Genomic DNA, 13196 nt, shown 5'->3' on the forward strand with positions numbered 1-13196 from the left:
TTCAATAAATGCTCTATCAGAATTTCCAAATGCCGTCCATATCTGCCCGAGAGCTCAAATGCTCAGATAACCTACTGTTGCCATTTCCTTTTCTGCTGAAAATCTAGCCCCGTCCCTGGAGTCCTGGTTCCCTGGGCCTGCAGGATACCTGTCGCTTAGGGGCTTCCCTTCACCTCTCTTTGGAGGTGTGAGACCGACTGTCTGTGTTCCGCAGCTTCTCAGTACACTGTGTCACAACAACACGGGACAGGGAGCCTGGGAGATAAAATGCTGAGTCTGTGTAGGTCCCCAAATGCCTGTATTCTCTCCCAGGGGTGGCTGATGCATGTTTTAGGCACAGTGTCCTGGCCCCCATCCAAAGGCCGGGGTCATCTTCCTGTGTCGCCCAGCTTCCAGGGTGGCCAGAGAGATCTGACGCCACTGGAATTCCCACTTTTTTTATGTGACATGTCCTTGCAGCTTGGAAACTTGTAGACTTTCCTCTCGTGTCCAGTGTCCTGAAATTTCCAGAGTTGCGCCTCTGCGGGTCTTTTTTCCTCACTGGACGGGGTGCAGCCCTGTCTTTCTGGAGGCTCAGTCCTTCCCCACGAGGACGCTCCCTTGTACGACCGCTGCTGACGTTTATGTCGGATCTCCTGAATTCATCCTCCACTGTTCCCATCTTTCCTCGGCGATTTTCTTTTTTTGTCTTTTTGTTGTATTTTAGGAGAGATTTTCGTTACTCTACCCTCCTGTCTTTCTGTTGATTTTTAAGATTTTAAATTATTATATTTTGAATTGTAATTCTGTTTCTTGTTTTCAGAATGCTGCTTTCATTGTGACATCCCATTTTGTTTCGTGGACACAATGTCTCATCCGGCACTGATAATATTAATGTTTTAAGCCGTTTTTTCTTTCCTGCTCCCTTAAATGTAGGCTCATACCTTTAATCTTGTTAATCTTGATACTGTAATAGCTATCACCAAATGCCCGGAGCTTCCTGGATGTTTTCCCATGATTTTGCCCATTTCTCAGGTGAGAATCTGAGGCCCTGAGGCGGGGTGTGTCCTGCCCAGTCTCACAGCCTGTCAGAGGTCAGGCCAGACTCAGGCAGTAGGACCCCGTCTGAGCCTGGGCTCTGACCACTGGACCATCCTGCCTCAGTCTGGGGCCAGCCCGGGAGGCGGAGCCCCTCACTCCCACACATCTGGCTGGCAGGACGGAGGCCCTTCACGGTCCACCCTGAGCTCGTCTCTGCCTGAGGCGCACTCTCCGTCTCTCTAGAGCACAAGTCCTTCAAGGCGCCCCCAGCCTTTGGATAGGGGCCGGGACACTGCACCTAAAAGATGGATCAGCCGCCACTGGGTCCAGACATGCTGTGGAAGCGACCCCAGCCCCAAGTGACACCAAGCGGCACGGCAGACCCTGTTCCCTGTCCCCAGACCCTGCCTCATCACACAGCCCAAAGCCCGGGGTCCCCCCGGGTGCATCAAGGGACCCAGGGGTCATCTTGCACGTGCACCCCCAGCCTGCCTCAGACCACCCTCCTCTCCACCCGCCCTGCCCAGCCACCTTCTCCTGCCTGGCCCTCACCCGGCTCCCGGGAAAGTCCTTCTCTCCTCCAGCCTTGGGGAGGCAGGGTCCCCCTAGGCCCCACCCACTGCCTGCAGAGAGCAGACAGGACATGCAAACCGCAGACCCGGGAGGGCACGAGATGAGTGGGCCCACGCGGCCTGCAGAGGGCTGGAGCATGCCTGCCATGCAGTCCCCAGCCCCCTCCCACCAAGATGTCCAAATCCAGTGAAAGAAAACTCGCACCTCTGAGGGATAGACATCTGGGTTGGATCCACCCTGAGGGCTGCCAGCGAGCGTCTGCCTGCTAACTGAGAGGGGCCGAGAGCCTGGGAGAAGAGGGGCAGGGGGTGGGCAGGGGCCCCTGAGCCAGGCCAGAGGAGGGGCTTCCTCTCCAGCCAGGGACCTGGCTGCCCTCCCCGCCCCTCAGTGACACAGGCCTGAGGCGGGCGTCCTAGCCCTGCGGTCCAGACACCACAGTGCTGGACACAGTTGAACGTGAGTAACTGTCCAGTGAGCGGCCACCCGGCTCCGCCGATCTCAGGAGCCCTCGGCTGTCCTTCCAGAGCCATGGGTTACAGAACCCTCTGGGCTTCTTGTGGCCAGGGTGGGCCCCGAGACACTGCAGGGAGGCTGCAGCAGCACCTGGGGCATGTGCCTCCTGGGACGGGACGGGTGGTTCTGTCTGGGCAGCCAGCTGGACGCACCAGCTCCCGGGAGCCCAGGGGCCCTCAGAAGACCGGGGGCATCGTGACGCCGGGAGCGTGTTCGAAATGCCGGGGCTCGCGGCTAGGCCGTCTGAATGAGACTCCGCAGGGGCACGGTGTGCACCCAGGGCGGGGCGGGGGGTGGCGCAGGAACGAGTGTGGTCTGACTCTCTGAGCGGGGCTGCCCCTGGGCCTCCACTGTTTACTGGCGGCTCCGGCAGGTCCCCAACTCTGAGATCCTCGGTTGGTTTCTTCCCCAGTGAGTGGGGACAAAAGCAACAGCTCTGACCGCACTGGGAGGCAGGGATTTTGGTGGTTGGTCCAGAGAGGGGCCTGGCACAGAGAATGCCGTACGATGCCAGGCCCACGGGTGGAAACCCAGGGATGGGGTCACCTGAGTAAGTGTCGCGGTGTTTTATCACTCAGCGAGGTGACCTGGGTACCCTGGAGGCTCACCGCGCCCTCCGGCACACAGATCGCTGAGTCTGACTTTGCCACGAGGGGAGTACGGACCCGGGTTTGGCTCTGGTCTGGCCTCAGAGCGCTGCACTGCGTCCTTGGGAGGACTGAGGGATACACAGGTCTGGAGCGGTCTCCAGCCCACCTCACGCCCATCCCTCCACTCAGCCTCAGTCGTAGTGCCCAGCTCCGCCCAGGCCTCACCTGCTCTGCAGCCCCTCGCCTGCGGCCCCCCTCCATTCCCTCCGTGCTTCTCTGAGACCCCTGCAGGACCCCAGCGGGCACCCCTCACCTGGAGTAGCCCCTCGCCTGCGGCCCCCCTCCATCCCCTCCGTGCTTCTCTGAGACCCCAGCCCCAGACCCCTGCAGCACCCCAGCGGGCACCCCTCACCTGGAGTTTGGGGAGTTAACTCCCAAGGGCAACCCCCAACCAACGAGACAGAAGACCTCAAATCAGCGCTTCCTCTGGTCTGAGGACTTGGGAGCCCCGGGTGGGCGACGGCGTGCCCCGGGCCCAGCTTCGCCCCTTCTGTTCACGGCTCCATGCGGACTCCCAGCCCTGCTCCCTGACCACGCCCCAGACAGAGCATGCTGGCTACGCCCACACCGGGCGACGCTGATGGAGGCCTGCGGTGCTGGGATGTGGCCCTCGGGAGCTCTCAGTACCCTGGGAGGTGGGGGGTGAGAGGGCAGCCCCTTGTCCTGAGTCTCCCGTCACTCTCCCAGGTGGCGACCACAGACCTCTCCCTCCAGGGCCCTTTCCTCCCGCACAGCCAGGGCCACACCTACGGCCTGGACACGATTCCTGCACCACCATGCTGCCGAGGCCCTGGGCTGCCTTCTTGGGGAGTATTTCCAGGAAGATGACCGCTGCACAGGAGCCTTGGGGGCCTGGGGGCACAGCTGGTCCAGCGCTGTGTCACAGACGCGTCACAGGCGCCTGGCGTCTGTCACAGCTCACATCTCATGCCAATGCTTCCCATTCTCTGAGTCTTGGGGCTTTGGGGCACTGCCCCCATGTCCTCATCCCCGGCCCCAAGGTCCCTAAGCTCCAAGCCTGAGAGGAAGAGGGCCCTCTAGGAAGGTCTGCCCCACCTCTCCGGCTCCATCAGGCTCTCTCTCTTACGAGCTCCGCTGGGCCCTAGACAGCTGTGGACTCGGGGTGTCTCAGACCAGGAGCTTCGCTGACCGGGGGAGCTCAGGGCTGCAGCCCGGCTGCCCATCCCGTGTGATGACAAGACCTTTGCGATGCTCCAGGAAGAAGCATCTTGGAAAAGACCCTCCAATGCCTGCCCCGCCCCCAGGGCTGGAGCCTCCTCTCACTGCCTGCTGGAGCCTAAAGCCTTGGCCTGGGCCAGAGCCTGGGCTTGTCACCACGGGCCAGGCAGGGCTACATGGCTCCAGTTAGATTAGAATCTCAAATAATCAGTGAACGCTTTTGAGTATCGGGGTGTCCTGCATTCCACCTGTCCACCCCGGCACCTGATGGGTCCGCGCTGCCTGGCCTCACTCCACCCCAGGCCAGGGTCCCCTCGGCTCAGGAGAAGGCTTCTCGTGGAGTGAACTGGGACCTGGTCACAAATTCTCACAGATCATTGAAAGGACGGAATGATTTTTGTGAAGAATCACACGGGCCTTAGGCGTGTAACTCCCGAATCTCCCCTCTGCCTTCGCGGGCTTTGACCAGCTCTCCTCGGATTCCAGTGAGCGTGGCGCCCCCTGGAGCCCACTCTCGGATGCGCCGCCCATGATGTCAGGTGTGGGTCTGTCCCGGTTCCAACTTTGCAGAGTTCTCCAACCCACACTCGACAGTAGTTTCCGGCAATGTTCACCTCGAGTGGGCCTTTCCAAGGCAACTGAGTTTTCACGCACGAAACTCTGTTCACGTTCACTGGCTTTCATGGTATTTAATTAAATCCTTTTCTTAAAATGACAAATACAATCAGAGCCTGTGGGTTTGGAAACAAAGAATGTGGCTGTCTCTTCAATAAGTGGTGCTGGGAAAACTGGACAGGTACATGTAAAAGTATGAGATTAGATCACTCCCTAACACCATACACAAAAATAAGCTCAAAATGGATTAAAGACCTAAATGTAAGGCCAGAAACTATGAAACTCTTAGAGGAAAACATAGGCAGAGCACTCTATGACATAAATCACAGCAAGATCCTTTCTGACCCCCCTCCTAGAGAAATGGAAATAAAAACAAAATAAACAAATGGGACCTAATGAAACTTCAAAGCTTTTGCACAGAAAAGGAAACCATAAACAAGATGAAAAGACAACCCTCAGAATGGGAGAAGATATTTGCAAATGAAGCAGCTGACAAAGGATTAATCTCCAAAATTTACAAGCAGCTCATGCAGCTCAATAACAAACAAACAAACAACCCAATCCAAAAATGGGCAGAAGACCTAAATAGACATTTCTCCAAAGAAGATACACAGACTGCCAACAAACACATGAAAGGATGCTCAACATCACTAATCATTAGAGAAATGCAAATCAAAACTACAATGAGGTATCACCTCACACCAGTCAGAATGGCCATCATCAAAAAATCTAGAAACAATAAATGCTGGAGAAGGTGTGGAGAAAAGGGAACACTCTTGCACTGTTGGTGGGAATATGAATTGGTACAGCCACTATGGAGAACAGTATGGAGGTTCCTTAAAAACTACAAATAGAACTACCATATGACCCAGCAAACCCACTACTGGGCATATACCCTGAGAAAACCATAATTCAAAAAGAGTCATGTTCCAAAATGTTCATTGCAGCTCTACTTACAATAGCCCGGAGATGGAAACAACCTAAGTGTCCGTCAACAGATGAATGGATAAAGAAGATGTGGCACATATATACAATGGAATATTACTCAGCCATAAAAAGAAACGAAAGTGAGCTATTTGTAATGAGGTGGATGGACCCAGAGTCTGTCATACAGAGTGAAGTAAGTCAGAAAGAGAAAGACAAATACCGTATGCTAACACATATATATGGAATTTAAGAAAAAAAAATGTCATGAAGAACCTAGGGGTAAGACAGGAATAAAGACACAGACCTACTAGAGAACGGACTTGAGGATATGGGGAGGGGGAAGGGTGAGCTGTGACAAAGCGAGAGAGTGGCATGGACATATATACACTACCAAACGTAAAATAGATAGCTAGTGGGAAGCAGCCGCATAGCACAGGGAGATCAGCTCAGTGCTTTGTGACCACCTAGAGGGGTGGGATAGGGAGTGTGGGAGGGAGGGAGACACAAGAGGGAAGAGATATGGGAACATATGAATATGTATAGCTGATTCACTTTGTTATAAAGCAGAAACTAACACACCATTGTAAAGCAATTATACTCCAATAAAGATGTAAAAAAAAAAAAAGAATGTGGCTGTGAGAGGCTCCCCTCCCCGTGCAGGAGCAGAGGGGCGGGCACTTCTCGAGCGGACCTGGGTCATGGGGGGGAGTGAGGGCAGCACAGCCGGGCGCAGGGACAGCTGAGTGAGTGGCTGGCAGGACCCGGCTCTCACACTGACCAGGTGAACCCGGCCAAGCACAGACCTGACCCAGGTGTTCAGTCCGTGCTCTCAGCCAGCCCCATGCACCCTGACCAGGAGCTGTTCCAGGCCCGGGACACTCGGATTCTCTCAGGAGCCTAGGGCTCAGAAAGGAAGTGGGCAGAGCACAGAGCCAAGAAGGAGGGCAGTGTCGCCTGCTGGGACCAGGGACGTGGGACAGAGCGACGTGGGCTGGGAGATGGGGGAGCTCCAGAGGAGGCGGGGCTCCTGGGCTGGGGAGCAAGTTCCCCAGCGTTGAAGCGGTGGGCACATTCCAGGGCCCGAAAGCAAAGCGAGCTGGCCACTGGGGTCCCGGGAGCGGACTGGGTGAGCAGCGTGGACCCTTCCAGCAGCAGATCAACACGGCGGGTGGAGGCGCGCTGAGAGTGGTCCTGGGAGGGGCTCAGGGAGGAGGGGCCTCCAGAAGCACCGGGCAGGGGGCCTGTGTCCTGGAGGACCTGTGGCTTTAGGACTTCATAATGAACAGGGCTCTGGCTTGCGTTGGAACGGCTGAAAGAACTGTGACGCAAGCGCCCTCCTGCCCTCAGGAGACCCGAGGTGGGCCGGGTGCTTGTCCTGGGGGGCGCAGGCTCTGGAGTGTGCGGGGCTCAGGCACCGTAGCAGGAGGCCACACCTGGTGCTCCCGAGCTGGCAGCAGGGGGCGCCCCGAGACCTCCTAATGGGAGCAACTGCGGGACTGGCCCGGGAGGACCGGAACCAGGGAGGACCGGAACCAGGCCGCCCCTGGGGCAGGTGGAGCCGCAGAGGTGAAGGGTCCCCAGGTCGGCCGCCCCGGCCCCGCCTTCCCGCACAGCTGGCAGAGCTCCGCAGCCCGGCCCCTCTCTCTGCCTGGGTAGCAAAGAGGGAGACGGGCAGCTTCTGTCCACTTCGTCCCTCGAGACCCGTATATTGCAACCAGAGCTGCTTCTCACCGCAGGCAGGTGGGACCTTCGGAGGCTCCGAGGTGTCCACAGGGAGGGTGCTGGGCAGGGCAGGGCAAGGGCAGTCAACCCGGCTTCAGAGATTTCACCACCACCAGCCTAGGTCCCACCCCTGAACCATTATATTAGCATCCTGCCTCAGGAGCCTGGGGGCTGGAAATCCTGACTATTTAAAAGCTCTGCAGGTGGTCCCCATGTGCAGCCAGGGTTAAGAACTTCTCTGGACAGCGGCTCTCAAAGCCTGGCCCTGGATCTGCTGAGCGCACCCCTGGTAATGTGATAGAAAGGCAGAGTCCTGGGCCCACCCCTGAGCTCTTGAATCAGAACTCTGAGAGGTAGGGGCCCAGGGATCTGCATTCTGCCATGTCCCCTAGGTGATTCTGACACTGCCCAGGTGGAGAACCTGCTTGTGCGTGCCTCCCTACCCTAAATGTGCTCTGGGACCAGCAGCACAGACATCTCCTGGGAGCCTTGAGGGATGCAGGGTCCCAGGCTCTACCTCCAACCTGCTGAATCAGAACTGCGTTTTAACAGGATACCTGGACGATCTGTACATAGTGTGAGAACCGCCGCTTTGGGGTCCCACTGAAAAAGAACAGTAAACGGCTGGGTGTGCAGAGCCCCAGCAAGGGTCACTGGGGGAAGGCTACCTGGTGAGGGGGTGAAGGGGCCATCTTCCAGGGGGCAGAGGAGTGGGCCCCAGTTGGGGTTCTCCAGGTGGGACCCTTCAGGTGGAGCCCCTCCAGGTAGAGCCCTCCAGGTGGTGCCCAAGACGTTCTGTGTGCAGGTCAGCAAGGGAGAGGAGCTTGAAGAACTCAGGAGGCAAGAAAAGGTTGGGGGTGGACACACCTGGGGGTGGATATGGAAGACCCAGGAGGTTGACCCAGGCCAGCAGATCAGAAAGCTAAGTAACAGGGAGCTTGGGGTGGTGGGTTTTCTTAAGATTTTTTTTCCCATTATAAAGGTAAACAAACTTATGGTTACCAAAGGCGAAAGGTGGGAGAGGGATAAATTAGGAGTTTGGGATTGACATATACACACTCCTATATATAAAATAGATAATCAACAAGGATCTACTGTACCGCACAGGGACGAACTCTACTCATTACTCTGTAATAACCTATATGGGAAAAGAATCTGAAAAAGAATGGAAATATGTGTATGTATAACTGAATCACTGTGCTGTACACCTGAAACTAACACAACATTGTAAATCAACTCTACCCCAATATAAAATAAAAATTAAGTAAAAAAAATAAAAGTAATGAATTAAGGAAAACGAATACCCAGAAAGAAGGAAAAACATATATACCCATAGCTCCCAACACCATCACTGCCCATAGCTCCCAACACCATCACTGCTCATTACTTGTGGACTTTTTCTATGTATAGTGTTTTATAGTGAAGTAATCAGTTATAAAATAAGTACTTGTAATTTTATTTCGTTTTCCCCAACATCACAGGGATGTTCGCACATCGTCTTCAGACATGGAACCGTTAGTGATGGACAACGTGGTGATGACGGTAGCAAGACCGGCTGGTCCCCGCTCCCCGCCGCGCCCCGGCCAGCTGCACACTTCCCCCGCAGAGCACCGGCGGTCCCAGGCTCACCGCAACGCCGGGCCCGAAACGCACAGACGCCAGACCCCGCGGAGGCTGGCTCCCACCCGCCCTTCCAGACTTCACATCCTCAGCTCCCCATACTGCATAAGGCCCGTTCCTACCTAAACCCCGTGTCCCCTTACGCTCCGAGTGGCCCTGTTGGGTGGAGTACTGGAGCCGGGAGAGGGGCCCAGGGGGTTACAGGGCTCAGGAGGGGCTCGGGAGCTGCTTCTCTGGCCTCTGACATCGGTGGCGCCATTCGCAGTGGTCAAGGGCCTCCGTCGTCCACCATCGTCCACGGCACCAAGTGCAAGATCGAGTCCCGAAGCCAAGTGCCTGCAGGAGGCACAGCTGTGGGTGACCAGGCAGCTGCTGTCACAGCCCCTTAGTGGGAATAAGGAGTAAAGACTGTTGGGTTGGCTGGTAGCTTCTAAGTGTGCTGGAGAATTTGGGAAAAGGAAATGAGGAGCTCAGAGCTTAAGATTCCCAGCCAGGGGCAGACAGAGAACCAGAAAGCGTCTGTGCTGTGCAGAAAAGCCCCTCAGACAGGCCTGCCCGCGAGGCTGGCCCTGGGCCGGGCGCGCCGGGAGGGTCCCCAGCCCCCTCGTGGAGCAGACGGCCTCATGGCCCCCAGACGTTTGTGCCCAGTGAGGTTCTTGCGGAGTGCCGCTTCCTCCTGGGAGTCTGGAACCTTCACCAGGCACAAGTGCCCGCAACCACTCCCAGGAAAGCCCCAGGTGCTGTGTCTCTGACGGGCTCCCCGGGGAGACAGCACGTCACAGGTCATCACGGCTGGTGGCAGAGAGCTAAGTGTGTCGTGTGCTCACGCCTGGTCCCCGACTTGTCCCCACCAGCCCCTTCCTTTTACTGATGCTGCTTTGTATCCTTTCTCTGTCCTGAATCCAGCTGTGAGCACGGCCTCTGCTGAATCCTGGGGGCCTCCTAGCGAACCTGGGAGAGGTTCTGGGGTCCCCGACACAGTTACCAAGTGCCCACCTGAGGACCCCAGCTCAGCTTCCCTAAAAGAATTTCTCTCTTGGAGGCACAGGGTCCGACTTCTGAAAATAAAACCCAAAGTTCAGCCTGGTGTGCGGCCGCATCACAGGCAGGTTGAACAGAGGACTCTCGGGTCCCATCTCTGAAAGTCTGGGCATTCTGGGGGGAAGCATAGCCCCTCCTCACTTGGGTGGGGACGTGTGAGCAGATTCTGGTAGAGCCGGGGACTCGAACCCCTAAATTCTGCTGGGGCTTCTTTGCCAGAAGACATCCTTCCTGCGCATCTGGGGGCTATAGTCCCCTCATACCTGAGTAACCTGTAATGGTCACCTGCTAAGTAGCTGTCTTGCGTGGCGACAGACTTAATCACTGCTTATAAGCCAGAGGCGCCAGTCTGGAGGTGGGACATCAGGCTGGACACCCCGCTTCCTGCCTGTCACTGTGCTCAACGGTGACCTGTCGGCGGGGACTGCTGACCCAGGGCTGCTGTTGGCTCCCCGAGGGTCCCGTCCTGCCTGCCTGTCCCCGGGGCAGCTCTGTGATTACCCTGCTCCCACAAGGGGGGCATCGCAGCCCCAATGTCAGACTTCGAATGTCTTTCTCTCCTGGTAGAAAGGAAATTGGGTTTATTTTGAGTACCAATGTTGAATTCAGTCCTAAAACCTTAGGCCTGTGCAAAAATGTTTTTCTTCCAATTTGATCTTTGGATCAGATTCCCAAAAGTGGACTCCTGGGAGGTGGCCGCCAGCAGGGTCACAGAAGCCCTCAGTCCTCTGGGCGGGGATGGAATATTCAGTTTGAAGGTTCACGGAGGTGACGTCTGCCCCTGTCCCCGGCCTTTTATAAAGGGGAGCCTGTGCGCTGGCAGCAGACGCCCGCCAGGCTACACGGCTGGGGGACAGCAGCTGCGAGGTAACCTCTGGGGAGGACATATGCGGGGTTGGGGGGGGGATTCCTTAAATAGTTAAATTAAATAAGGCCAACTGATTCTGCCTGGGGGTTAGCCTCAGAGGAAAGGCTTGAAGCCACTGAAATCGAAATTGTCAGGAAAACACTGGCAACTTCTCTTTTCACCAGAGCTGTTTTCCCAGGAGTGGCCCACCTGTGGGTGGCGGGAGCAGTGGCGGTCCGAGGGGTGGGTGGTCTCACCTGTCCGGGTTCCTCTTGCTGCAGGTGGACCTGAGCACCATTGGTCGGTGGGGGACAGGCCTGGGGAACATGAAGACCTGCCTGGTGCCCGGGCTGGCCCTCTGCCTCCTGCTGGGACCTCTGGCAGGTGAGGGGCTGCCTGTCCTCCTGTGCTGTCCTGTCTAGGCACTGGAGTACCGGTGGGTGGTGAGGTCCTTCCTGGGGGGCCTCTGGGGTGACTTCTCTCCCTTCCCTCGCAGGGGCCAAGCCGGTGCAGGAGGAAGGAGGTACCGTATTGCTTTCCCGGTTCTGGTCTCACGTGTCTGGGGGGCGGTGGGGGAAGAAGAGTGGCTGGGTGGGAGCTGGCCTCCGGTCCAGAGCAGGGGAAGTGGGAGCCCCGGCTCAGGTGTAGGCTGAGCCGCACTGGCAGAGGGACTGCAGCCTCTTCCCTGGGCCCTCTCCTCCAGCCACTGGGGACACACCGGGCAGGAGAGACCCTCTGAGCCCCCGAGGACCCCAGCATTCTCATCTCAGGCCCCTAGTCCCACCTTGGTGCAGAGCATCCGGACTCCAAGGCTGGGGGCTGTGGTGTCGTCCGAATCCCACCCGCATGCCCTGCATCCCGCTCAGTGTCTGCAGGATGGGCCAGACTTCGCCCTTCTCCCCTCCTCTGTCCCCCAGGCCAGGAGTCCTGAGGGGCAGGGCTGGTGTTACCCGCAGCTGCTCCTCAGATGGCCAGGCTCAGTGCCTCCGCGCAGGTGCGGGTGGGTCAGCCCCTGAGCAACTGTTGTCCTCCCTCCAGACCCCTACGCGGAGCTGCCGGCCATGCCCTACTGGCCCTTCTCCACGTCCGACTTCTGGAACTATGTGCAACACTTCCAGGCCATGGGGGCCTACCCCCAGCTGGAGGACATGGCCCGCACCTTCTTTGCCCACTTCCCGCTGGGGACCACCCTGGGCTTCCACGTCCCCTACAGGGAGGAGTGAGCATCCGGGGCAGGGGGGCCCCCAGCCCGTGGGAGTTGGGCCGGCCTCGTACTGAATAAACTCCTGGCTTGAATGCACGACGCACGTGGTGGTCTTCTTGGTTTTCTTAGGAGAAGCATCTCCACTCTGCTCCACTTACTCTCTCATTTGACAAATCAGCCCGGCCCCTCTTGCCCATCAGGGAACACTTCTTAGAAAGGCCTGTGCATGGTGTCTGTCCACAGAGTACCAACTGCGATGCCCCCTGTCCTCACTGATCCTAGGAGGATCCTCGGAGTGTAGGGGGGGAAACTGAGGCAAGCAGACACCAGGTAACTGCCTGGCTTGTTGACAGGACCCAGGTCCCATCCAGGCAGCTGCGCCCCAGGAACCCCCCCACCCTTGGCCACTGAGCTGGACAACAGGCAGACCCACAGAGGCCTCCCTGGGCTGGACGCCCTGCCGGGGCTCCACCCCTCACGCTCAGCTCACACCAGGGCAGCTGGTCTGTGGGCATCGCCGAGTGCCTGGGCGCTGGGTCTGCAGGCAGAAGGGCCCCCAAAACATGACCACCAGCAGTGCAGACTCGGGGACTTGGGGGGAGTGGGGCTGCCTGCCCTGGGCAGAGCCAGGACGCACGAGCTTCGGGCCCCGCCCCATCAGGGGGCGAAGAAATCGGTTTAATGGGCTGCAAGCTGCTTGTCTTTAAAATAAAATAATAGAAAATACTCCCTATTTAACTTTAGACACTGGTATTTGTACTAGCATCTAACCATAGCAACCATTACACACAATAAGAATTTTGTAAGGTTTTGTGAAACTCGGGTGCTGCGTGTTCTGCTCGTTGGAAATATGTGACGGAATGAACTCCATCCTGTGTGCAGCCTCCAGGGTCTGCAGGCTGTCCTTTAAGGTGAGTGAGAAGTAGGGTTATTCTGAGAGTTCTCTCCCGGGACCCTGGCATGGACACCCAGCTGTGCTGGGAGGGACCTGGGAGGGGGAGGGGAGGTGGCCGCGGTGCCCAGGCAGTGGCTACCCACTGGCCCCAGCCGTCCAGCAAGGCTTCCTGCCCTCACTTCTGTCTCCACCTCCTGTGGCCAACGTGTAGCTTCCCTCCCTGTGTCCAGGCTTCAATGTGAAAGAGGAAGAATCTGTTGGCCTAGCCTGTCGCTTTGGGAAAAACCAGTACATTCTTTGTTTCTTTTTCCCCTTGAGCTGGTCTGAGTTTGGTTTCTGTAAATTAACTGCACACACACACACACACACACACACACACACACACACACA

The 13196-nt window shown here is 57.3% G+C and overlaps 1 protein-coding gene across 1 annotated transcript; it reads left to right on the forward strand.

The window, feature by feature from the left end:
• Positions 1 to 11030: 11030 nt before the first annotated feature.
• OTOS (otospiralin) lies at positions 11031 to 11930 on the forward strand (the record flags this gene model as incomplete). Its single annotated transcript, XM_082658230.1, has 3 exons — positions 11031 to 11091; positions 11204 to 11230; positions 11746 to 11930. The coding sequence occupies exons 1-3, from the start codon at positions 11034 to 11036 to the stop codon at positions 11928 to 11930; spliced, it is 270 nt and encodes an 89-aa protein (XP_082514356.1). The 5' UTR covers positions 11031 to 11033.
• Positions 11931 to 13196: the final 1266 nt, after the last annotated feature.

Source organism: Grampus griseus, assembly GCF_964374135.1.
Source record: "Grampus griseus genome assembly, chromosome: 7".
Classification (NCBI taxonomy): domain Eukaryota; kingdom Metazoa; phylum Chordata; class Mammalia; order Artiodactyla; family Delphinidae; genus Grampus; species Grampus griseus.